This window comes from Polypterus senegalus, chromosome 17 (assembly GCF_016835505.1).
Source record: "Polypterus senegalus isolate Bchr_013 chromosome 17, ASM1683550v1, whole genome shotgun sequence".
Classification (NCBI taxonomy): Eukaryota; Metazoa; Chordata; class Cladistia; order Polypteriformes; family Polypteridae; genus Polypterus; species Polypterus senegalus.
Window position 1 is genome coordinate 99,888,413 of NC_053170.1, and position 26,152 is coordinate 99,914,564.

The window sequence follows — 26,152 nt, forward strand, 5'->3', positions numbered from 1 at the left end:
ATCGAGCTGCATGCTGCTGGGCAGTGAGCTCAGGGCCCATTAGAGGACATGGGGCCCTTGGGTCACCCTCATGAAGTCTTTCTGGTTGTTTGGTCAGAGACATTCACACCAGTGGCCTGCTGGAGGTCATTTTGTAGGGCTCTGGCAGTGCTCATCCTGTTCCTCCTTGCCCAAAGGAGCAGATACTGGTCCTGCTGATGGGTTATGGACCTTCTATGGCCCTCTCCAGCTCTCCTAGAGTAACTGCTTGTCTCCTAGAATCTCCTCCATGCCCTTGAGACTGTGCAGGGAGACACAGCAAACCTTCTGGCAATGACACGTATTGATGTGCCATCCTGGAGAAGTTGGACTACCTGTGCAACCTCTGTAGGGTCCAGGTATCGCCTCATGCTACCAGTAGTGACACTGACTGTAGCCAAATGCAAAACTAGTGAAGAAACAGTCAGAAAAGATGAGGAGGGAAAAATGTCAGTGGCCTCCACCTGTTAAACCATTCCTGTTTTGGGGGTCATCTCATTGTTGCCCCTCTAGTGCATCTGTTGTTAATTTCATTAACACCACAGCAGCTGAAACTGATTAACAACCCCCTCTGCTACTTAACTGACCAGATTAATAGCCCATAAGTTTCATTGACTTTATGCTATACTCTGATTAAAAAGTGTTCCTTTAATTCTTTTGAGCAGTATATAAACACACACACATACCAGCTGTGTAAGCCCAGGGTCCTAGAAACTATTGAAATGTAGAGATGTCAGTCAGGTGATTGAAAGGAACGACGCTGGGCATCTCTCTCTCTCTTAGGAGGATTTGTTTTCGCCAACGTGCTCGTCTCGTTTGTGGACGCCTTATCCCGACTCCACCTCTTACTTCCAGGCCGGACAGGCGCGCACACACACACTCATTTCTATGTGTAGACATTTATATACAAGATATATTATACTCGCATTTAAGTTCTCCCATGGATGAGTCGGGGCCTGATTTTACCAAATAATTTCTGGTATTTTTATAATGTCGGTCGAGTAAGTTGAACGTGGAAGACTCGTGCTGTTGGTCCAGGAGATTGCGATATGCCAACGCTCACCTGAGAGAGTCACCACGGAGCACACGGCCTGTTTTTTCTTTCTCTCTATTGTCCCTACGTGACCACACGGTATTTAATACCCAAACTATTCCAAAGTGACGTTTGCACTGTTTTGTGTATCTCACACCCTCGCACACCTTCATCGTCGATGGAACGTTCAATCAGAAGAAAATATGAAGCTGGTTTTAAATTGAACATCATTGAAGTGGCAAAAGAAATTGGTAACGGTGCTGCTGGCACAAAATTCAATGTGTCTGAGAAACTGGGGCGAGATTGGAGGAGCCAAGAAAATGTAAAAAAAAAAAAAAAAATGTACTTTTGAATGGGCGTATAAGTTGGGATCTGATTTTATGATCGATTTTTCGGGTTTCAAGGCCCAACTTCCACAAGTATATACGAGATGTGTGTGTGTATACATAATAATATAAATATGTACAGTAATATTCAATTGATGACAGGTGTTTGTTGCCCCCAATGTCAAACAGACCAACATTCAGACGAGTCCATTTGTAAAACGTCACTAATGATCTGCTAGTGTTTTGTATCTTTCCCTCATTGTGGTCGCAGTGCCCCCCGATACTATGCTGGTATTAAATTGTGTGAACTCACCTTAAACGAATTCTAATTTTTTTTCCCCCCTTTCTTTAGTGGAAGAAGTACTGGTTTGTGCTGACTGATCACAGCCTGCGGTATTATAAGGACTCCATTGCTGAAGACGTGAGTAGCGATTCCGCCGTGACTCGCCCAGTGTGGCCTAGCCTAGCCAGCTGTATTGTGCCATGTATGTGTTTTGCGCCCCTCCAGAGCCGATCTGAATGCCACTTTAATTTCGGACTCCACTTTGCCTTGAATGAAGTGAATACGCTGCTTGTCATCTCCTCCTCCTCCTCTTCCTCCATCATTTATTGTGCAACCCTTTTCAGTTCCACTGTCGGCCTGAATGTTTCTGGCAGGAAGTGAGTGGGTGAAATAAACTGACGAGCACATAAGACAAGCGTCCATTCACTGACAAGTGTGACTTGTACAGAATGTTTTTTACACATTTGTACAGAAATAGAAAAGAAAATGTTTCCTCTGCTATTTTCAGAGACCCTTTGTGCTAAAAGTAGAAATGACGACTCCTCGCCCGTTTAACCCACGACTTTTAACGTGAAGCGTGCGGACAGCAAAGTGCGCGATCCTTGAGAACCAACAAGTGCAGCACACTGGGTGACGTTTAATTTGTCGTGGATCTTCCCGATGCCCGGCTGGCCCAGTAGGCACTCCACAAACATGAAATGTGAAGCGTGTTGAGCTGAGCTGTGGATTTGTTCCCATTGATTACTTTTTTTACGTAGAATCCGAAAGCCAGGACTGCAGTGCTTATTAAGATGACGATGTGTCAAACAGCCAGAGCCTCACGGTCCCATTGTCCCTCACGTGGTCCTTGTCCACTGCAGTGCTCCCCCAGTATCAGAGTGGGTTGTTGTCCTCCTTCATCCCAAAGACCTGCCAGTCGGCCAGTTAGTAGTTAGTTGTCCATGTCTGTGGTGAGCTCTTCTTTGTACTCCAGGCTGGCCAGACTCTCTCAGCCGGATCAGTGAATTAGAAAATGCAAGGCTGGCTGTTAGCGTCGTAGTTCCGCCCCACTGTACGTTTCTGTCTCGCGTATCGTATATCTGCAAGTATCCTTACTAACCCTTCAAATTGAGAAGCTTTGATTGCTTTCACTGTAAAGTAAGAAATGTGTCCAACATTTTTTATTTTCCTTGACTTTCTTTCTTTTCAGGCCTCAGATCTGGATGGAGAAATCGATTTAACAACATGCTATAACGTCACAGAGTACCAGGTCCAAAGAAACTACGGCTTTCAAATATACGTGAGTGCTGTGTAAACGTGAAACGCGTCGTGTGGCCAAACTGAAATTTGGTGGTTCTGGGAGAGCGTGAGACGTTGCACTGGGCCTTTACTGTTACGTGAACGGAGTATCGGCGCTATACAGGGTGGCGCAGGGAAACTGCGGAACAAAGTGTTGGCGACTCTGGGGACCAGTGCCTTGTCATTAGTTATTGTAAGAAAGTTTAAGGATGTCACGCCCTCAACCGGGAGTGAATGCCTGTTCACGACAGACTTTTCTTTCCGCCATATTGGTTTATCTACAGCATGTTTGTTTGTTTCAGTTGTTTTTTTACGTTAAATAAATCTAAAATACTGGAATTCAACAGTCTCGTATCGCCAGTCATCTGAACGTGACTCCTGCACTCGGCCTTCTGTTAGCTAAACCCTGTGAATTTCCAGAGGTCCCTGACACCCCTCTTTAACAGTTATCATGGAGTGGTACGCAATGGGGGTTCACTGTGAAAAGCCTTTTATGAGAATGGCGATCGTGCCACTGCTACACAAGGCGGATTTCAGCATCCTTACCAGTTAGGACGGCCCGATCGTGTGCCGTCTGCTCATGCGTTTACAACACGGGTGCGTAATTTCGAAGAAGCAGATTCAGCCGTAAAGACGGAGCCACTTCACGTACTGCTCAACAATCGATTGTTTGGAAGGCGCGTCATTTCACGCAACGGTGACATTCAACGACCTCCGAGATCTCCAGACCTCGCCGTTTGTGATTTTTCTTTTTCTGTGGGGACATCTTGAAAGCCAAGTGTGCCACACACGTCAAAGGAGGAATGAACAGGAAATCGCTGGCACGTGTGACGTCAAGCACTGCAGGCTGTTAGATTGTCTACGGAGAAATGGACGACGCCTTCGTGATTTCTTCAAAACATCAAGTGAATATTGATTACCATCGTTCATTGCGTATCCTGTACAATACATTCCATCATTGCCGTATCTACTCACATTTAAGTTCTCCCGCAGACTTGATTTTACCGTCTTGATAATTTCCGGTATTTTATAATGTCGCTCGTGTAAGTTGAATGCAGAAGACTCGCGCTATTGGTTTGAGAGATGATGATATGCTAACGCCCGCCCACCTGAGAGAGTCACCACGGAGCACACGGCCTTTTATTTTCCTTACGTATTGTGCCTACGTGGCCACACGGTGATACCCGAACTATTCCGAAACGATGTTTGCACTGTGTTTTTGTATCTCGCACCTTATCGTAAGAGCATCCCTTATCTACGATGAAGTGTTTGATTAGAAGAAAATATGAAGCTGGTTTTAAATTAAAAGTCGTTGAAGTGGCAAAAGAAATTGAAGACTGCGCTGCTGCCACAAAATTCGATGTGTCTGAGAAACTGGGGTGAGATTGGAGGAGGGAAAGAGGAGGTCAGAAAAAAATTAAGCGTCGTCGTTTTTTGAATGGCCGTGTAAGTCGGGGTCTGACCTTTTTTTTTCAGGTTTCAAGACCCGACTTATACATGAGTATATACGGTAAATGTACTCTGTAATGTGAAATCTCCCGTTTCCCCTGTGCCACCCTGTATAAATCAAATGTATTATAATTATTACAACAAAAGTTTTACTTGCATGTGCTAGAATCGTGGAGAGTTGGGTAAAACATTGTCAGCAAGCGTAGCCATACAGTCGAGTATTTGGGCAAAGTTGGAACACTGATGTTCAGTGCCGTGAAATCTTTACTTCCTTTTCAAGTGTAGCAGCACTTGACGCTTCTTCACTTCCACTGCTTAAGAACATAAAGAAGGAGAAGAAAACAGAAATGAAAATCTTCATGGGGTCGTTGTCACCCCGGAGAGCGCAGGGGCACAGCGTTGGTATCCTGGCCCTTTCACTGTCTGTGGACTTCATGGCCAAGCGTGTGTGTGTTTTTATTTTTTAATTTTCCTTCCAGGGTCTTTAGTTTTCTTTCGCCTCCCAAGACACGCAGGTCAAACTTGTTAACGGCTCTAAACGGAGGTGGCACTGTGCTTTACGCCGGGCTGATGTCGTTGATGTTGTGCCCGGTTGTAGTTGAACAGATTCTGACCACACTGTCCACCACTGCAAAGAGCAAATCTGAGATTGAAAACATATTTATGGGCTGCTGTTGTCAGTTGTTTGCCGATGTCTCCGCCATCTTAGTGTCATCTTAATGTCGTGCTGTTCATTGCTGTTGATTCAGTGTTTTATTTTTTCTCCACCGGTTGCAGACACAGGAAGCCGTGTACACGTTGTCGGCTATGACTGCAGGAATTCGCCGCAACTGGATCCAAGCCGTCATGAAAAATGTGCGACCTTCAACCGCTCCTGATGTAGCCAGGTAGGCCCTGTGACCGCAGCTGAGCATCATGGGACACCGGACAAACATCAGTCCTCTTATCGTACTGACCGTGCGGCAGCAGACGGTTCCCTTCCGTTTCCTTTAATCGATGAGCTGACTTACAGTCGTGGTGTCAGCTGCTCTTGTCGTTGGTTCAGTTTAGCGAGTTTGGACTTCTCCGCTGTTAATGCGTCCATCTTTACAGCGGGTGCTTTATGACGGTTGCTCTTTTGGTTTTTCGCATGGTGAGGATGACCTCCCATTGTGCTTCATTCTCACAGCAACAACAACATCATTGACATCTTGAGCACATTTTCATATAAATGCTGGAGCTCAAAGTGCTTTACAAGAAGAGGAAAGAAAACAACAGAATAATCTAAAAATAAGATTAGTCAACGCTAAATAACAAAGAATCAAGTGACGTCTGATGGCTGGGAGGGCAGGAAAAAACAAAATCTGCAGGGGGTCTGAGGCCACAACCCCCCGGACATAAATGATCTCAATTAGTCTTCACACGTGCTGGCACCTGGCACAGTGCTATCCATGGTACACTGTTCCCCTTGCCAGCTGTAGCCTTGGCATCCCTAGTCCTTTCAAAACCAGTTGAGTCCAGTTTGAATGTACAGGTTACAACAGTCAACGCAGAGAAGTTAAGTTTGTAATATTTAAGGACTGGGATTGCCCATCCCTAATGTTACAATTAGAAGCTTTAAAATATAATTTTAAAACTCGTTAAATAATATTTAAAGAAAACTATTTAATGTCTCAGGGTGGGGTCAAGAAAAGGGGGTGCGGCTTATCGCTTGCCCCAGACCAGTGACATCTGCACGTTGTAGTGCCGTGGCTCCCGCGCCAATGGTCTGTTATGAACTGTCCATCTCAAAGTCGGTAGAAAGAATCCATTTACGTTAAAATCCTCAAAAGGCCCAACTTTCTACTTGTGTCTGAGGGGAGCTGCAACATGAAGAAGTTTACACCCCTTCCACTCTTTGCTTGGGCCATTTTGGGGTCCCCTGCAGTATTTCCAAGAGGCAACAAAAAATATGGCCAAGTAATTGGGGGTCAAAAAAATCAGTAGATGGATGGAGAGACACAGACAGACAGACAGACACACAGACAGACAGACACAGAGAAAGAAGTGAGATGTGCAACGTAAAAACAACACAAATACACGGAGAATGAATTAGGAAGTGCAGCAAATTAACATGGCAGTCCAGGTTTGACTCTGTGGGGCTGTGGGCTGCACCGTTGTTTTTACGTGTTAGACAGGATACACGCATACAGTACATACACCCACTGTCCATACTGTACATACATACCTGCACACATACGTACTGTACTATGATGTTGTCTCTTCATTTGTATTTATCTCCCAGTCAGGCCGCCTCTGACGTCGGGTCCTTTTTTTGCCATATGGGGTAGATGATCCTGCTGCTCTTTCTGTGATGGTCCCGCTGGAGACGGACAACTGGAAAGCAGTGAACAGAGGCAAAGGGTCAGAGCTACTAGAAGGAAATAATGACAGAGAAACAGGAATCAAAATTACAGTTGGGGAAAACGAAGGCAGAAGTTCAAAACTAAAAAGACAGCAAATCCTTACTAACTTACTTACACACAAAGCAGCTTTTCTTTTTAGAGTATGAATTTCAAACGTCTGCCATCCAGTTATGGGCACTGTCATCTTTTATCGGGGCAGGCAATGACCTCACAGGTCACACATCATGTGACTAGAACACGGGTCATCTCTATGGACTTTTACATTGGCACCCATGCATTCATTGTACAAGACAGCGGTGCCCAAACAGGAGACATTAATGCAAAATGGTGGCATGCTGCCCTCCTCGTCACAATATGTACAACAACATTGTTATATGAAAATGTGCTATAGAAATGCATGTGGCGCAACGTGCTTTACAAGATGATAAACAGAACGTTACAAGAAAAGAAAACCAGCTAAGGTCATGATGGGACTCTAGCTGTGTAAAGCCCGGGCTCCTAGAAACAATGGCACTTCAATCAATCAGTGGCATCGTTTGTGCATTAGCGGCAAAGCGAGGTTCAGTTTCCTCGTCGGTTTCGTTTTGCCGAAGTGCTCGCCTCCCTAAGCGAGTCTCTCTCTTTTCTCACCGGTTTCACTTTTTGGCGACGAGTCGCTTTCTTTGAGCTTCATGCTGAAGCCTCGCCCTTCCAGGCCAGACAGACAGACAGACAGACAGACTTCCACACGTAGACGTTTATATATAAGAAACACAGCAATAAAACAACCAGCAACAAGTACAGAAATCACAAAGTGAGGCGCACATCAATGCACTGAGGTTCAGTCACAAGGGACAATGACAGGCCACCGTCAGTACGTGTCATGTGCCATTCAAAGGACACGACAAGCTGGACCTGCAGAGCCTTCAGATGTGAACCTGTGACACTCCTGGGCCGATCTGACCACAGCCTGCTCAAATTCACTCCCACCTACGAGCCCGCAGGTCGTTTCTCTGTGCGTTTGGGGTGGTGGTGATGTTTTGTTTTTCAAATTTGTTTTTCTTGAGCTTTCTAATGTCTTACTTTATTTGGCCCCAAAGGAAATCTATCTATCTGTCTGTCTGTCCATCCGTCCATCTATGAATGACACCAAATGCTGAGAACTTCAGCAGCAACGTATGAGTTAATTGCTCGTTTTTTTAAGGATTCTCCACACACACAAATCCCAGAAGTCCCATCGACTAACTTATTAATTTTTCCATATTATACTAAACTGCTTTGACTTTTAGAATTAATCTAGCAGGCTTGGGTCAACCATCTCATTGACTGTCCACTTCTTGCCTTGCAGCCTGCCAACTGAGCACGGCGGATCAACTCCGTTAGACGCGATGCTGAAGCCTGATGTCACTCAGGACTCTCCGTCATCTGAGGCCTCTTCTGTCGAGAGGGAGCCCGGCCAGAAGAAAAGCAGAGTCCGGGAAAGAAGAAAAGAAGGAAGGTCAAAGACTTTCGACTGGGCAGAATTCCGTCCGATCGCCCAGGCCCTGGCTCAGCAGCGGGCATACGAAACAGAGCCATTCAACAGAGACAGCCTTGACTTTGACCGCACACGAAGGCGGGAAGAACGCAGGAAGAGATACGAGGTGGTGACGGGCACCATGGACTCGAGTTCCCCTGAAATCACCAGGGCAGAGTTTGGGAGCTGCAGCACCCCAGTTCCTGCAGACAGGCAGCAGAAAGTTCAAGATGAAATTGAGCAGCAGTGGCAGCAGGTGGAGAAAACTCCGATTCGGGAAGATCGGCATATTCCTTTGGCATCGGCGTTCCAGTCAACTGAGACGGTCGAACTTGGGAGATTGTTGGAAAACCATAAGAAAATGGTAGGAGTCACACACTTGGGTCGTATGATTCCGCTGCAGGGCTTCTTCACATACATCATCTTTTATTACAGCAAAGAAAAGGGCTTACTGGTACTGAGGTGACATAAGAATAAAAAACCAACAGGATGGCCCATTTTAGGGTGGTGCTTTTCCACAGGTGTCGGTGGAATGAACTGCATCTGTAGAATGCGTGCGCCACGTGTGCAAATGTTTGGAGCTCGGTCGCTGGGAAAGGCGGCTGATTGTGGGAGTACTTGGAGGTGCCACTTGTGACATCTCGGAGTCCCACCTCACGTGAAGCCGTAGACGAATTGCTGATTGGTCCAACATTAGCAGCATCGTTCTCTTTTCTGAATCTCATCAAATTTTACTGACCACCAGCTGGCACTTTGGGCTGACCTGGTTATTATTAATGCCACTTACACGTACACTCGGTGGTACCCTGGGGTGGTCTAAAGCACTGAGGGGATCACTAAATAAATTCCCAAAGGGTCAAAGCTTTGAGCCCCAAACCAGAATTTCACTCATTAAACCCACCTTGGGGAGCATCTTTGTATGCCCATGCCAATTCCAAAATATAAAAAATGCCTCCTTGGGACACTTTGCTGATAAAGTTCCCGAAGGGGAAAACATTGCAAACAAAATGCAGCCGGTGGTCTTCACTTGTACAAATGGGGAAACTATAAATAAACTAGCCCATGTACCCCTGGTGTTGCCTGGGTGTAAATAAACAACTGCCTGTTGGAAATTCAATGTGGATAAAGACCACCTGATAGAAGACAAAAAGACGATGTCTACGACCGGAGCTGCGAGACGATTAAACGAATTGAGAGGAACTGCCGTTATGCACCTTGGATGAGGTGCCCAGCTGTGTGCGTACCAATGACAGTGCCCTTGTGTCTGCCCCAGCTCGCTCCTGTTGCCTGATGGGACTTGTAGTCCAGGCATTGGTGCTGATTTATTAGTTGCGCTAGGCCCCAGTTATAACCCCTGTTTCAGCCATTTTTGTGACTTCCAATTTCATTTCTAGTATTTATACAGCGAGATTCACTCGAAAGACCCCCGTTAGGATGAAGCAATCTGAACCAAGACAGTCCGCTCTTTACCTTGACGTACGTGTTGCATGACATTCAATGCTGGAAGTGGTTTCCGTTTTCTGCCAGACACATTTGATGCGGCGCTTGAGCGTATCGGCAACTCTCTCAAGGGGGGAATGGCAGCAATTTCACGTTGGGCGTTTTCCTTCAAATCTCCCACAGTGCGAGGCTTGTTCCGATAGACGTTTCCTCTGAGTAGACCCCGAAGGATGAAGCCTGGTGGTGTCAGATCTGCCGACCATGGTGGCCAAAGCCCCTTTGAAATGACCCAGTTGTCGAAGGACGACTCGGTTCCTGCCCTGCTCCTCGCCGATGTGTGACACGTTGCTCCGTCTTTCTGGAAGTCCCCTTCGGTTAACTCCTGATCATCCAGTTGATTCTGACGTCGCTTGAACAAACTGGTGACCCAGTAGGTTTGCACCATGAAGACACGCTCCACAATACTGTACTCCACCATGCTGACTGAGTGAAGGGGTGCTTGCGGTACGCACCCAGAAGTTGCAAACAGGGGTTAAACGTCACAACGGCTGTCCGGCGCCCACCTCATCACTCCGACACAGTGACATCCCAGCTCGTTTGAAGCTCCTTATACTGAGGCGCACGTTGCTCGTTGTTTTGTTCAGATTGCTTTGTCGTAGCGAGAGTCATTACAGAATAGTCGGGGTCTCTTTCGAGTGAATCTCCCAGTACATTAATAAGTAAATGTGCCCTCGGCAGAAAGAGAACACATCAGACTTAACGTTTAGTGCGGAGTTCCTCCTTATCTCCCCAGTATCTTCAGAAATGTCACTCTTTGGCTTTGGCTACGAGACACTGATGTTCACGCTTTGACTGGCGTGTGGACGACTGGCTTGGATCCTCTGGTTTCTTGGCTAGTTGTGTGTTGGATTTTTGGTTTATCACCTGCTCGCTCTGGTGAGTCCTCCTATAATACATTTATGGGGCAGAGTGGTGGCTGTGAGGCTAAGGACCTGCGCTGGTATCTGGAAGGTTACTGGGTTCAAACCCCATTACTGCCAGAAGTGATCCTACTCCATTGGGCCCTTAACCTGCAAATGGTCCCAGAGGTGCTGTTCAATGGCTGACCCTGCACTCTGACCCCCGAAAGGTCATGTGTATCGGGGATCAATAATGTAGTGGGTCCATATAAGTTGAAAATAACAAAATTCTGTCCAGATGGTCCAATTGGGTTCAAGTGAAGGTTCCTGCTGGGAATCTCTGAACACAACATCACCTCCACTTCATTGTTTTCTCTCTTGTTCTGCTTGTCCATCCTGAGGTGGGTATTGGAATGCTCCGGTTCCTTAACCCGAGAATGTCACCACATAACGTCCATTGACTCTTTCAGGTCGAAGAGCTCCAGGCTCAACTGGAAAATTGTCATCGGCAGCTGGTGGAGTCGAACCAAAGGAAACAGGAGCTGGAGATGGAGCTTCGAAGTGCCATGGAGCGGGAGCAGCAAGTGCGTGCGGGATACATTTCCCCGGTAGGTTCCACTTGTTGGCTTTGGACCTGTCTAGAGTGTAGAAGGTGTAGATTGGTCTTGTGTAGCCTTGCATGACTCATTTAAAAACTGACAACTGACCAACAGAAACTTGCATGGACATCTGCATGAGTAAAGGAGGAAGCGGGATCTCTTGAGCCTTTCGCTTCCATTTGTCAATTTCTCTAGTTGTTCCCCTCCAGCCTGCAATTTCAACCCAGTTGTGTTAGTTAGGAATTGTCCATCTGGTACTTGTTTCAAACTGCATGGGGTTTCATGGGTCGACTACATGCCATGCTCAGTAGAAGATGTTCAGAGTGCAGTGTGCCTCCATGTGTCAATAACCGCATGCTTACCAGAGTCTTCATATTGTAACCCTTAGAGACGAGAGTCCATGCATCCTCCAAGTAATTCTCATTCCAATGTCTACGTTTGGGATGGCCTCGGGGTGTAAATGGAAGCTTTTGGGGTAAGGGGGGGAGGGGGTGTCCCAGGTGGATTGTGCACTCTTTATCCTATGTGGTCATTGGGCCAAAGATCTCTGAAGAACCCTGTTTAATGGGATGAATTTGTCATCGCCGGTTGTACGTGTTGGCTGCACATAAAGGTGCTGTGTGGGGAAAAATGTCGTCTTCCAGCTCTTGGCAGCCATTACACATTGAGATGACCCCTTTTGTGTGACTCCTTAATCCTTGCAGCACATTTCAATGTCCTCTATATATCTGATCACCTGATTCAGATGGTGCATCACATGGCCTTTGTCACGCACGTGCAAATAGGAGGATGTCGTGTGGGCCAAGTGAAGGTAATTCCACGCCAGGCCAGGGGGTGGCGGGGTCCCCTAACTCTTCTCCTGTTATCTCTACAGACCATCTGCGGGAAAACCTGTCCGAGTCAACCTTGAAGACGTCACTTCTGGTTCCGGCGCCTCGTTTTGACGTCCAAAGACAGTCACTTCCAGTCTGACTATTTTAAAGCCGCCATCTTTGCAGGAGGTCATCATCCTGCTGACTACACCACTGTAAAAAGGGTCCGACTCGCCACACTTAAAAAGGTTTGGGGCAGCCACCCGTGTAATATCCCTGGCTGCAAAAGGCTTTTAAAGGAACAGAGATGTTCACAAGATGAGTTCAAAACAGAACTGAAGTTGAGTTGCGAAGATGGCGGTTTTACATAGTCCGATCGGAAGTGACCGTCTTCTGACGTCAGTCGAGGTGCCAGAACCGGAAGGGACATCTTCAAGGTTGAGTCAGACAGGTTTTCCCGCGGCTGGTCTGTAGAGAAAACAGGAGAAGATTTAGTGCACTGCCACCTCCTGGCCTTGCGTGGAATTACCTTGACTTGGTCCATACAATGTCCTCCTATTCACACGTGTGTGACAAAGGCCATGTGATGTACCATTGTGTGACCCCTTGTTTTCTTGACGCTGTGAATATTGAGGGTTGACTGATAACTTGTGTGACTCTTCGGTCATTGGCATCCAGAAGTCCCTCAGGGTTTTGTGGACCTTTTCCAACTCCAGGTACCTTCCTTCACGCTCTGGGCACATTTTGCTGTGCTCCAGAAGTTTATCTGTGAGATGTGCAGCACCACTGTGCTCAAAGAACAGCCGTAGCTTGATCCCCTCTGTAATGGATGGACATCTTCTTTCCTTGCAGTTGAGAGAAGCAGTCTCCTCGAGGTCTTCCGGCGCGCCCCGTTCTCTCAGTGGATGGCCTTCATCTTATGTGCCCCTTTGATACCAACAGAGACGCGGACCTCAGCACCAGGTTTATTTTTGTGACGTCTGTACAGTTAATGGCCACAAAGACACAAGAGGGATTTGAAGAGATTTACATTCCTGTAGCATCAGTGAGTGTGTTGAGGTGCGCACACCAAACTGGGATAAGGAGAGTGACCTGTGTGTCCACTTATGGGACTTCTCTATTGGCGAGACGCTCTGATGTCCTAAACATCGACGACCCCCATGATTCCAAAAAAAAAAAAACGTGGAGTCTGCATCTCCGGTTCATTCAGCTCATCAACATGCAGGCGTGTAGTGCTGTTGTGCAGTGTTTAAGGCTTTGGACGTCATACCCTGAGGTGGTGGGTTCAAATCCCACTACTGACACCACTGTGTGACCCTGAGCAAGTCACGTGACAAGTTGCCTGCATGCCAACTGGAATTCCAAAAGAAATGGAACCGATCGCCTCACAAATGTCGTAAGTCACCCAGTTAAGTAAATGTAAACATAAATTTAGCAGTTTCACAAATATCGAGGAATGATGTGACCACCCAAGTGCTTCCCTGTTTGTGGACCCTTCCAGCACTTTCTACCCATGGGTGCTAAGTGTTTGTGTGAAGCTAGAACACCCACCGGCTAGCAGGGCACAGTAAACACGCACAGTAAACACGCGCAGTCTACGAGCTCCTTAACCACAGCCACATCACTGGGATACTCGCGGAGATGGAGGGTGAGGGAGGTCCGTCTGTAAGTTCAGCTTCTCGGAGACCAAGCTTCTGGTCTGCCTACATGGTTAAGCTGGGTGTCTGGAGGATATGCGGGTTATTAAAGTGCATGTAAACGCGCTGGGCGACGAGTTCTGTGGTTCACGTTTCAAATTATTAACGCTGAGTGAAGCACAGCAAACACGGAGAGTAGTCCGAATTTAATCTGCAGGTGATACTCAAAGGAAGGAGACAAGTACAAAAATGAAACGCATTTCTTGTGCTTGGGTAATAGGGTAGTGCAGGTGGTTCACTCTTTTAAAGATGGCCACCATAACCTTCTGACCACAGCTACATGACCTCGCGTGGACGAGTTACGCCTTCCCCCAACAAAGTGCGGCTTCATAGCAGCCGACTTCAAAATGGCAGTACAACTAAAGAAACCGTTAGCCTTTGGGTAAAGTTGATAAGTCATATTAAAACAGTTCATTTAGACGTACGCGAGTGACTTCTCAGTGACGTCACGATTGAGATCTACAGACGAAAATGGGGCTCGGGTCCATGCGTCTTCCAGTTGGATCGAGCCAATGTGAACAGAGTGGACAGGCGAGCTGGATACCTTGATCTGATCTCTAAACAAAGTGGATTTTCATCATTAGAACAATTTGGACATGAACAGGCTAATCGGTGCCACCCTCCAGAATGAAAGGTCCCCGAAGTCCCAGGCCCTACCACCCTACTTTGTAATTTTATTCCACGTATCTAAGGTTTTGTTTGAAATTTCTGGGGTCTGCTTTAAGCTTAAGAGCTGCAGCCTGCTTGCCGAGATCCACCGATGTATATGGCCGACTGTCCTGGTTGAGCCATTCTTGTCACTCGAAGTGCTGAGAGGAGCGACCATCACAAACCCCTGTGGTAGTGAGGGAGCAGATGAAGCACTTGAATTATTGTGAAGCAACGTCTTGTCGTCCATCGTAGTGTCCCTTCTAGAAAGTCGTCTGGCTTTGAGCGACTTGTACTGCTAGAATGTCATCGGCCGGTGTGCCCGGTGAGACCACAGCTTTTGTATTTGGGTCCTTGTTTTTTTTTTTGCTTGGTTTATAAGAGTGGGTGTCGAATCCTCTCATGAGGAACGCTTAAATCGTTGAGGCTCGTGCCTTTCAGGAAATAAAACGAAGCGGCCTGTGTGTGTGTGTGTCTGTCCAGAAGTTGCTTTTCAAGTACTAACTTTGCATTACTTACTCCATGAAAACAGCTGCTAACCTATTTATCTGCTTGCTTTTTTTCCTGTCATTTACTAATGTCTGCCATTAATATTTTTCTAGTGTTCTCGTCATTTTGACTGTCATGTAGAAGAATTCTGTCCTAATGAAATGCAACTGTGCTATTTAATTGTTGTTCTGTTCCGTCTGCGGGCGGAGGTTGTAGAAATACCGACCTCTTCTCGCAGACCTTGTGTATGTCAGAGATGAGATTTCGGGTTCTGCTGTCATTGATCAATTTCTTTTATTTTTTATTTATTTATTTTTTTGGTTGTGGGGGGTCTCTGCTGAATGTTAACCACTCTTTGGTCCCCCTTTTCTAAGCTGGATTCCCCTTTGGGTCTTCACGCTGAACTGGAGACCCAGAAGCAGCAGCAAGAGTTGATCAGTTCTCAAGCTCAGAGCCTAAAAAAGAAATACCAAGAAACCAAAGAGATCCTACAGCAGCAAGAGATTAAGAAACGGAGCATGCAGGCCCAGCTGGGTCTCGCGCTCGGCGAGACCCCAGACCGAGAGGAAATGGCAAGAACCTTAGGCGTGGAGTTGGACGACTGCGAAGAAAACCTGCGGGAAGTCCAGAGTCTCTTATCCGAGAAGCCCATGTCCCTGTGGGACCTGGCGAGACTGCTTGCCTCCAAAGACGCTTGTCGGCTGCAGGAAAAGGGTCCGATGTTGAGGTTGGCGAATGAGAGCGGCTCTCGGTGCGTGGCGAGTGAGAAGGGGGTGCTCGAATTTTGTAGGGGCTGCCAGAATCTCCATGAGGCCGAAGTGAAAGCCCTCAAGCACCTCCTGACTAAAGCCGAGGAGCAAGCCGAAGAGTTTAAAGGCCGACTCGAGGACATGGAGGGGGTGTTGAGTAGACCACCGCAGCCAAAGACTGGCTGTCCGACAAGGCCGATGGAGGAGCACATGGAGTTCAGTGAGGTAACCGTGAAACAGCTCGCCCAAGATGTCGAGTTGTTGACCAATGAAAATGAAGTTCTGCATCAGCGTTGTCAAGAAATCGTAAATCAACTGACGGAAGCAGACCGAGAAATAGAAAGACTGAAGGCAGAGCTTTTTAGCTGGCAAGGTGGGCAGCAGCATTTGCAAGTCGTTGAAGAGTTGAGTAAAGTAAAAGCCAAGCTTGCGGAGAGCAAGGCAGACCTCCTAGACAGAGAATTCTACGAGAAGGAACTGAATAAGAAGTCGCAGAAACTGCAAGAAGCATTGATCAATCTGGAGGTGTTGGAGAGCAGCTTGAAGGAGACCGAGAGGAAACTCCATTTGAAGGAGGCAACCCTGCAAGGTTTGGGCTTCCAGCTGGCGGGTCATGATGATACCCAGCAGCTACTGGAAGACCAGCAGCGACTCCGTCTGCAGTTGGAGGCTGCCGAAGCCAAGCTGGCAAAGCAGGAAGGTAGGCTGAAGTCGATGGAATTGTCATTTAGTGAGCTGCAGGCCCAGAACCAGGAGCTGAAACTGCAGAATAAGGAGGTGGAGAACTTCTACAGGCAGAAGCTTCTAGAAGCGGAAAGGAAGAGCGAAAGGGCGATCGAGGGCTGCTATGGGAAAGGAACCGTGCAGTCCGAGATATCGGATGAAAGAAAAATTAAGTGTGTGATTGAAAAGATGAAGCTAGAAGCGAGTGCTCTTCAGAGTGTCGTGGAGCACGTTCAGAAGACTGAATTGTGTTCGGAAAAGTTGCAGGACGACAGTGTGGGTGTTGCTCAGACTGAAGGTCTCCAAAAGTACAAATCAGTTCTTCGAACCCTCCAAGTCGAAAGGGATTTCTGGTTTCGTTTGTCCAGTGTTGCGAATAAAAGCACTTGTGAGGGAGCAGATGGTGTGATGGCTTCCAGTTTCTTGAGTAAGCTGGCCGAGAGCAAGTTGCTCAAACTGAAGATGCTGCTCCTGACCGGCAGACTTGGCCACATTCCTGAAGCCAGCCTCCCTAAACGTGACCCACAGCTCGGCACAAGTAGAGTCTGTGCAAGTGTGAGCGACGGTCAGCAAGGGAAAACGATGGAAGAAGCCGGGAAGTTCGTTGACGGGCAGAGTTGTGCAGACTGGTGGGACCAACGTGTTTTGAGTGAAGTTCTGCAGAACCTTCAAGTCAAAGCGTTCCTATTGAGTGAGATTGCTTCAGGTATTGAAGCTTTTTCAGATGACGAACTGATGTCCTTGGCGCTGAACCTAACTGACGTTTTGGACTCTCTCCCAGAATTTCATTACCATGTGAAGTCAACCGAGGAGTCCTGGGCCTTCGTTCTTCAGGATGCTACCATGCAGGCTCTGGTGCAGTATGCGATGAGCTGCTTAGAGGCTCTTCAGAACGACCTGCGAGTAAAGGTGCAGCCGAGCCATTTGGAGGTGACTCGTGAGGACGTGAAAGGAGAAGGCGAAAGTCCGAAAAGTCAAAATGACGACATGATGCGCATTCAGATTGACGGAGAGCCGATCGACTCGCTCGATAAGGCCATAGAAATGCAAGATATGGCAGCCAAGCACAAGAAGGAGCTGCGTGAGGTCAAGGATGCTTACGAATCGGAAATTGAGAACCTCAGACGGGAAGTTGCAAAGGCAGAAGAAATCTTGAGGCTCAAGTTGGAGGAGAACGTGAAGGAAATAGACTCCCTCACAATCTGCATGGAGAACTTAAAGAAGAAGCATGAGCTGGAGATGCAGAAAAGGCAGGAGCAGTATGTGGTGGAGAAACGGCGGATGGAGGAAGCGTACGTGCGTGAGATTGAGCGACTGAGGAAGGAGGCGGAGGAAAGGGTGCCAGACCTGGCAAAGCGAGTGACCTTTGAAATAGGAGCACCAGAGGAGGACTCAGAAATGGTAGAGGCAGAGGAGGCATGTGATGGAGGGCACTCGGTGCCCCTTCTCAGAGAGAGGATCGAGGAGCTGGAATCTCAGATTGATGCCATGAGAGATGAAATGAAGCGGAGGGAATGCGACGGCGATCTTGCATCCATTCAGCAGAAATACGAGAAAGATCTGGAGAACCTGAAGGTGGCCGTGTTCCTTTCTACTTTTCCTCCGTGTTGCCTTGTAACCTTCTGTGGCGTCCCCTTTGACCTCTTAACACCCCCTCACCTCTACTACAGTTCTGCTGTCTTCTAGTGCTGCATGTTGTCCATAACCCCTCTATGTGCATGGGTCTGGTGTTTCCGGTGGCTTCTGAGGAACCTGTTTGGGATGAGTTAATTGGACCGTTTGGAGCGAATGAAAACAGAAATTGTCCCAGATGGCTTTTGTGCTGTCCATCGACTCTTAAACGTGTGTGCGTGTTGAACATTAACCAGTCTTGTATCTCCCTACCCCAAGGAAAACGAAACTTATCTGAAAGGGTAAAAAACACAAATAAGTTCACCATTCAGAGCCAGAAATGTTGGCATTTTGACCCCAAAAAACAGGTTCCAAAGAAGCTGGACGTCATGTGTGTTTGTAGTGCTCTGTGGTAAACTCCTTCCTCCCACTAGTCCTTCTTACCTTACCAGTCTCGAAGGTCTCTCCAGCTCAGTTGACATGGCAGAGGTTTTGCCCATCCTAGTGAGGTGGCGGCTTGTCCATTAGGATGTGTCAAGCTCTAGACGTGCAGAAGACCACATGTAACGTTCAATAACTCGCTAACAAGACCGAGGTGAGCCGCTTAACGTGCCGAGTGCCCCAACTGTGGAAACTGTTGTACCGTATCTCGCCCTTTTAAGTCACTTTGGACGGAGGTGTCTGACCAAATATCCAACAATAACACCGTGCCAACCAAAAGGCGCCATGACACCTGCAGGCCTAGAGGCGCACTATTGAAGTCCTCGAGTTGGCCACTTATTTGAATGCATTTAATCTTTTGGGGGGCTCACCGTAGAGACAGTCCTACCACTGCTGTGAAGAGCACGGTCTCCATTGCACAGCTCGTGATCCTGACGGTGCTGAATTGCCGTTCACTCTGGCCTGGCGTTTCACGATTATCGGAGCCTTTTCTGTATGTTCTGAATAGCCGTGTTATCGGTAGGGCACTGCGTACGGGCCCGGCTCAGACTAATGTATGGGGGTCTCTGTTCCTTACATCACAGGCCTCAAACTCTCGTAATGTCCGCCCGTAAACATGATGCGCCGAGTATTTGTTTTATAACCCAAGGACGGTCTGCTAGATCTGTTAGATTGGGTCCTTCTTAGCGCTCTGGCAACTTTTAAAACGCATCTCTAACTAGAGGAACACATGGTGGACGCCGTACTGCGGCACTTCAGCAAGGTTCTGTTTTTGTATTGGTGGTCATGTTCTGCGATTTTCTTGGGGGTCACACTGTGAAGACTGCAGGTCTGAGTGTATAAATGTGCCGTGTGGTGTGGCGTACCGGAACAGGACAAAGGACTGTGGAACCCAAACTTGAAGACAATATGGCAGCGATTCAGGATCTTCAGTGCCAGAAGTAGATATCCGCTTTCCTCTCACTTTCACGGCCCCCTTCCTTCGACATTTGCTGTGCACTTCGATACGATTGGGACATGATGGGGGTCCCTTATTACTCAAGACACGATTAGGACTTCCTGCTTTCAGCACAATCCGGGCTTAACGGCGTCACACGGGAAGTGGTGTGCAGTGTGGTGCAATGGCTTGGACCACCAGGGAGGGGAGCAGTTGTGTGGCACATTAGGATTCTGGAATAAAACAAGGGAGGATTACAGTTCTCTGTTATTTGCTTCGGAATCGTTTTGGCACCAGTACTGAGGTCCAAACCTGCTTTTGATACCAATCCAACCCTGAAACCGTTGGCAGCTTGGGTATCGGAGGAAAAAAAGGCCAATCGTTGTGCTAACACACTAAACCACTGAATGACGGCAAGTGACCCGGCGTCCTCCATAATGACCTGGTAGATGTGGCACACGGTACACCCAAGGCTGCCCTCTACTTTACCACTCCTGCCTTGCATGGAGGCCGAGGCTCCCAGAATACGTTAAAACAAAGGAAAGCAGGCGTCTGTGTTTCTAGGGACTCGTCGGGCCTTTCATCAACGTGTTCCTGTTTAGTCTGTGCGTTTATAAAACATCGGGAGGGCTCTCCCCTCGACTTTCTCGTATCCTCTGATGTGGGGATGGATGTTTGAGGAGTAAACCGAAAGACACGGGTTAGATTTTTATGCTATGGACATTAAAGAACCATCCACAACAAATCAAATGAGGAAAATGTTGACCAATTATTATAAAAGTAAAGTTGAATAAATTGAACTCTACAGCTGCATGAATAAAAGGTAAAGTACCCCTGGTTAGCGGAACGAGCCCAACAGTCGATAGAAATCAACGTTTTGTACTTGACTCAAGTTATCGTGTTTATACACACAGACTGACAGACAATTCTAAAAATGGTATTTTCGGACTCGGAGATCTCTAAAACATCGATTCATGAAAATCTCGACATCAAATTTTTGGATGATCACATTACATTTCGTATACGAGAAAGTAAAAAAAAAAAAGAAACGTTAGGCACGCGTTATGACGTAAACGGCCCGATTCAACCCTTCTGATGATTGCTGGAGGTGTCCCAGTCAGGGTTAGGTTTAGGGTTGTGGTTGTCCTCCCAGATCACCTGGTGATTATTTGACTACTCTGAGCCCCCCAGTTTCAAATTGTAAATGTTACACGTGTTTGATCTGTGCGACCAACAGTCTTGTAGTACTAGAACATTAGAACACTCTGGACAAGAACAAGCAATTCTGCCCCACAAAGCTCGCCAGTCCTGTCCACTTATTAACATCAAGTCGAGTTTTGAAAGCTCCTAAAGTCCCTTACTGTCCTCCACACTACGTGGTCGCTTATTCCAAACGTCTATCGTTCTTTGTGTAAAGAAAAACTTCCTGATGTTTGTGTGAAATTTCCCCTTCACAAGTTTCCAACTGTGTCCCCATATTCTTGATGAACTCATTTTAAAGTCACCATCTTGATCCACTGATTCCCTTCATCATTTTAAACATTTCAGTCAGGTCTCCTCTTCATCATCTGTGAAGGCTCAGCTCTTTTAATCTTTCCTCATAACTCGTCCCCTAGACTCGCACTCGTCGCTCTTCTCTGGACCTTCTGTTGTGCTGTTATGTCTTTATGGAGACCCAAACTGCACCCAGGACTCCAGATGAGGCCTCACCAGTGTGTTATAAAGCTGAGCAGAACCTCTTGTGACTTGTACTCCTCACGTCAAGGCGCTATATAACCTGACATTCTGTGAGCCTTCTTAATGACTTCTGAACACTGACTGGAGGACCTTAGAGTCCACTGGGACTCCTAAATCCTTCTCATGAGGTGGACTCTCGATTTTCTGACCTCCCATTGTGTATCGAAACCTCACATTTTTACTTCCTACGTGTCATTCTTTACTGGGGGGGGGTTACTTGTTTTTTTTTTGGTATGTGCTGTCCCTTAATGTCACACGTGAAACATCAGTGACCAATGAGAGACGAGCAGAGGAGCTTAAATTAACATGGCGGTGAGGACGGGGGTCTCTCTCTCTCATATCAGACGGACTTTTCTGTTTCCTCAATTTTTTTCAATACACTGTAAGACCCAAACTGTCTCGCAGACTTGCCGTGTTGGGCGCGTCCGGTCTCCCTGAATGGCGATACTCTTTGAGCATTTCATCTCCGTGTGTTCTCTGCAGTAGCTGAAGATGGACCGCAGGACACGAGGAGTCAGTAAAACTTGTTTTGGGTCTCACGTTTTTAACATTCTAAACTTCTGGCATGAAGCGATGGCTTTTTTTCCGTTACTGATTCAGATATATTTGTGTATTTAACTGGCACCTTTTCCCAGAGCAACTTCAAAGATGAGAAACCGTTGCGGTGCTTTATGTCGATTTTTGCTAACCGATGGGCTCAGCCTGGCACACGGTTTGGCTATTGAGTCCTTTACTGAAGTGAAAAGACGTCATGGCTGTGACTGCTGTGACTCGGACCTTTTTGTGTCATTGTGCCCAGCAGGCTCGTCCATACGGTGCAGCCGTTCGTGTGTGTCGGAGTGGACTCGGAGGTCTGTGCGATTAAAGCTGTAGGAGACGACCATCATGTGACTAAAGCCTTCACTGCTGGGCCACGTTTTTTGCTTTTGTTTTTCCCCAAACGATTTAAAGCCATTAAGACTTACAAATTGTACAGAATCAGTAAACGGTGGGGTGTGTGCTTGTGAATGTCGCCCCCAAGTGTGTGCGTGTGTGCCCAGTATTCGCTCAGGGTCTCTTTATAACTTCACTCCGGACCCTCACGGTGGTGCTCTGCTCGGCGCTGCTGCCTGACGGTCCTGACATCTCAACTTTAAATCCACACCCTTCGTCATCTCAGTGGAGTTTGCAGGTTCCCTGCCTCTGCTTGGATTCTGTTCTGGTCAGCCGCACCCCTGAGGTGACTCCATGATGGGCTCTGCGCCCCAGAATCGGCCGAAGCAGACTCTTCATTTGCCCAGCGCTTCACGTTGGAGTGTCTGGACGTCCCGTGCGTATTTACTGTCTAAACACCAAAGATGTGACCGTGTAGATTCTGGGGTAGCCCTCGACACCCCCACTCATTTGTATTCTTGGCTCTTGCAATCCTCTCCACTCGTGCTGCGCCACCTGCTGGCGGAGTCCCCACACTGCACCTCTCAGACTCCTCCTCTGTGCGAGTGTGGGCTTCATGTTCATTCAGTAAGCGCGTGGCTCCTGCGCTCTTCCTTTTACACCGTTTGTGTCGTCCATCCCTCTGTTTGTAATTCGAGGACCACCGCGTACACCAAGGGGACGCTGGACAGACTAACGCAGCACCCTCGCTGTGGACCGCTCTTACTGTCCTGGGCCGTTGCCTTAATGCTGCTGCGTCTCTCAAGGCTTGGGAAGACGAATGTTTACAGTAATTCTGGGCTTTGTGCTGGTGGTACTGGAGGGCCACAGTGGCAGCAGGTTTTTCATTTCCACCAGTCTTGTCGTTGAGTTGCGCTGTCAATAAAGACGCCGTGTGCTCCTGCCTGCCGTTTCACAAAGGACCCCACTGAACTCCCCCCCGATGCTCCTGGGATTGGCTCCAGCTGCCTGCCACCCTCCGTTGGATTGGGCAGGTTTGGGGGTGCGTGGCACCTTCTCTATTCTTCCTGTTTGACCAAAGGTGGAGTCCGTTTCATTTGTTTTCCCAGTTGGCACACAGGCAGGTCAGGTGACTAGCTGAGGGTCACATGGATTTGAACCCTTAACCATTAGCTCCATAAGACTGTGGGGGCCGCAGTGCACTGGTGTCCTGTCCAGGGTTTTGTTCCTGGCTTGTGTCACATCAGGGTTGAGGGGTAGACTTTGGCTGCCCCCCAGAGCCTGAACTGGATTAAGCTGGTATAACAAAGCAAAGTCTCTCGTTTTCATCTCTCCACTCCTCCATTGACTCTCCAAGTGAACTGGGGGATCTTCCTTCATACCAGACCCCACCACACTGCACATCCGGGTCAGGTGGAAGCTCCGTAAAATCGGGAAACCCCCGACAGGGCTGCCCATCGGAACTACAATTCCCATGCAGCCAAGCGGGAGTGTATTTGGAAGACCCCCACCTAGAGGCCACCTCCTTCCATTGTCAAGGTGCCCCGTCCTGAATGCCAGTCCACGCACAACATAAAGAGAGGGACACAAAACGCCTTTCAGCAACGTAAGACCACCATTTGTGACGCACCTTCTCGCGCACACATAAGGCAGGTGAGGTTTCCCCTCGTTGTTGTTTTTGTTTTTAATAATTTAATTTATCCATCAATCCAAAAGGTGTGGACCACTCGACATCAAAGGGGGGGGGAGGATTCCATTCTGAATCTGCGGCTTTGATAATCTCCGAAGTCTGAAAGGGAAGCCGGACCCCTAAGTGGTGCCTTGGCGTGTTAACTCTTTACATTTGCGGAACGCTTTTCTCACTACTCCAGGCTAGGAGGACCCGAGACGCGATCCCATGGTGGTCTTGGGGCGAGACAGCAGCACTTCCACTGCGCCACCTTATTTGTCACCGAACAGTCGCTAGGCCCAAAGACCTGCTGTCACTTTGATCCCCCCGAGAACCAAAGTTACAACTTCTGATAGGAATCCGCTGAACATTAATTTGAGACTCTAGAAGTTTCCAGGTTTTAATCTTGGGGTTACAATTGCTTGTCTGCAGCAGGAGGCATGGGTGGAGATGCATGACCCCCCGACTAATGCATTGTGGGTTACTAATGATTGTGGCAGACCCTTCAGCAGGATGGCTCCCTAACACTTCGTCCTGCGATGCCTGCCCCTTTGTGTTGTGTGTCAGTAGACTTAATAAATGCCCGGGCCCGAATGCCACCACCCTACCCACGGGGCCAAAGTGAATCCCTTTGTTATCCCTGCAGGCGACCTGTGAGCGAGGCTTTGCTGCAATGGAGGAGTCGCATCAGAAGGTCATCGAAGAACTGCAGCGCAAGCACCAGCGGGAACTGGAGAAACTGCGAGATGAAAAGGAGCGACTTTTGGAAGAGGAAACGGCCGCCACGATCGCGGGTCAGTGCGTGACGGGTGCAGGCGGGCGGGGAGGGTGGGCGTGGCCCAGAAAAACTTGGAATTGATTTGCCAGGCGTGCTCACCATCAGAAATGGCGTCTGTCGGGCCTCTACAAGAATCACATGCAGGGCAGAGTTGGGCTCTTCTCGTATGATGCCGTGTTATTAAACTGAGGGGCACACGGAGCCGAAGCCCATCAGAGTCTGGGTAAGTGCGCCTGTCCCTGCTGGGCTGCGTCACAATCCCCTATTAAATGAAGACACTTTGTGACGTCGATCCTGTCATTTCAGGGTCATAGGGAGCTGTAGCAGTGGCACGGCCAGGAATCAGAGTTGGTTTTGGCAAAATGGACCACCTGTGCAAGTTTTGTTCTCTTTTATTATTATTATTACCACCTCCTTATTCAGGTGACGTTGCACCTGTAATGTTGATGCCATGAGTCACACGACTGCATGTGATTATCGCTGACGGGCGGGTACTTATGGCGTCACAGGAGCCATGCCACCATAGTACGGGGTGAGAGGATTTCATAGCCATTTTGTGACTTTGTTTCCCCGGTTTTTTGGCTTCGTGTTTTGAGCTTCATTTTTAACGACTGGTCTTTTGTCAGACCTTTGGCTTGTCCTCGGACAGCATCGTCACTTCATGCTTTCAGGTCCTTGTTACTGTCAGTTGATCACGACGAGCCTGCAGTGGGCACAACACAAGGCACTGTACGGGCACACGGAGCTCCGCTGGGAGCCTAGATAAGCGAACACTTGAGGTCTTTGGATTATGGGAGGACATGGCGACAGCACACAAACTGCATTGTGGACATCATTTACAAATTACATAAAGGAAAGGAGAACGTTTCTAAAATCCGTAATCCACATACAGTCCTGGAATCCACGGCTTTAAGCTCTCCGGTAACACAAAGCGTCCCATCATGCATTTCACCTCTCATCACTCATGTTGACCTGCCCAGTGACAAAGGAGCCCATAAGGCGACCGACCTGTGACACCACATGACACGCGAGTGCCCCCAAAGGAAGGTCACAGAGATGCACATCTCGCCACCCCACCAGCGCTTAGCCGCCCCCCTTTTTCTGGATCCCCTGTTTTTGTCGTGTGTCCGTAGGTGAAAGTGGCTTTTTACAATCTCATTTCTCAGGGATGCTCAAAATGTCTTTGCCAGATAAATGTGGGATAAAAGCGTCTGGATTGATGATCCTTGGTTGCGCGGAGTTGTTTGACCGCTGACGTGTTTCCCTTGTAGCTATTGAGGCCATGAAAAATGCACACCGGATGGAGCTGGAGAAGGAGTTGGAGAAAGCGAGGAAGGCGAACAGCAACACGGAAAATGCAGACATTGAAGAAATTCGAAGACAGCACGAGTGAGTATGCGCATGTGGTACACACGTGAAGACCGGAAACATCAGTCCTCACATAGCCTGACACACACACACACACACACACACTCTTAGGGTCTGTTTTTATTGGGCCCTCCTGTCTGCTCCTGCGTAGGAGCCCCATAAAGCCGGAATGATTCCAGTCTCGGGTGTAACAATACATTGGGAATATTCCTTAGCGATTTTGACCCATGCTGACCTTTTAGCGTTACGCACCTACGGTTCATTTGGATTGGGCAGGTTTGGGGGTGCGTGGCACCTTCTCTATTCTTCCTGTTTGTCATGTCATGTTCATGGGGCCAGCGTAAGATGACGTGTGACATGGAGCATTAGTCACGTGATAAAGGGTGGACTGCAGCCGTAATGACAGGAAACACGCG

The 26,152-nt window shown here is 48.0% G+C and overlaps 1 protein-coding gene across 1 annotated transcript in view; it reads left to right on the forward strand.

Moving 5' to 3' along the window:
* Positions 1-26,152, forward strand: part of LOC120517098 (myosin phosphatase Rho interacting protein) — a 119,274-nt gene that overhangs the window by 73,770 nt on the left and 19,352 nt on the right. The window contains exons 11-18 of the mRNA XM_039739196.1: positions 1,730-1,798; positions 2,850-2,939; positions 5,165-5,274; positions 8,099-8,630; positions 11,076-11,213; positions 15,225-17,897; positions 24,237-24,384; positions 25,640-25,757. Coding sequence (XP_039595130.1) covers positions 1,730-1,798; positions 2,850-2,939; positions 5,165-5,274; positions 8,099-8,630; positions 11,076-11,213; positions 15,225-17,897; positions 24,237-24,384; positions 25,640-25,757 — 3,878 coding nt within the window. The remainder of the gene's footprint in view (positions 1-1,729; positions 1,799-2,849; positions 2,940-5,164; positions 5,275-8,098; positions 8,631-11,075; positions 11,214-15,224; positions 17,898-24,236; positions 24,385-25,639; positions 25,758-26,152) is intronic.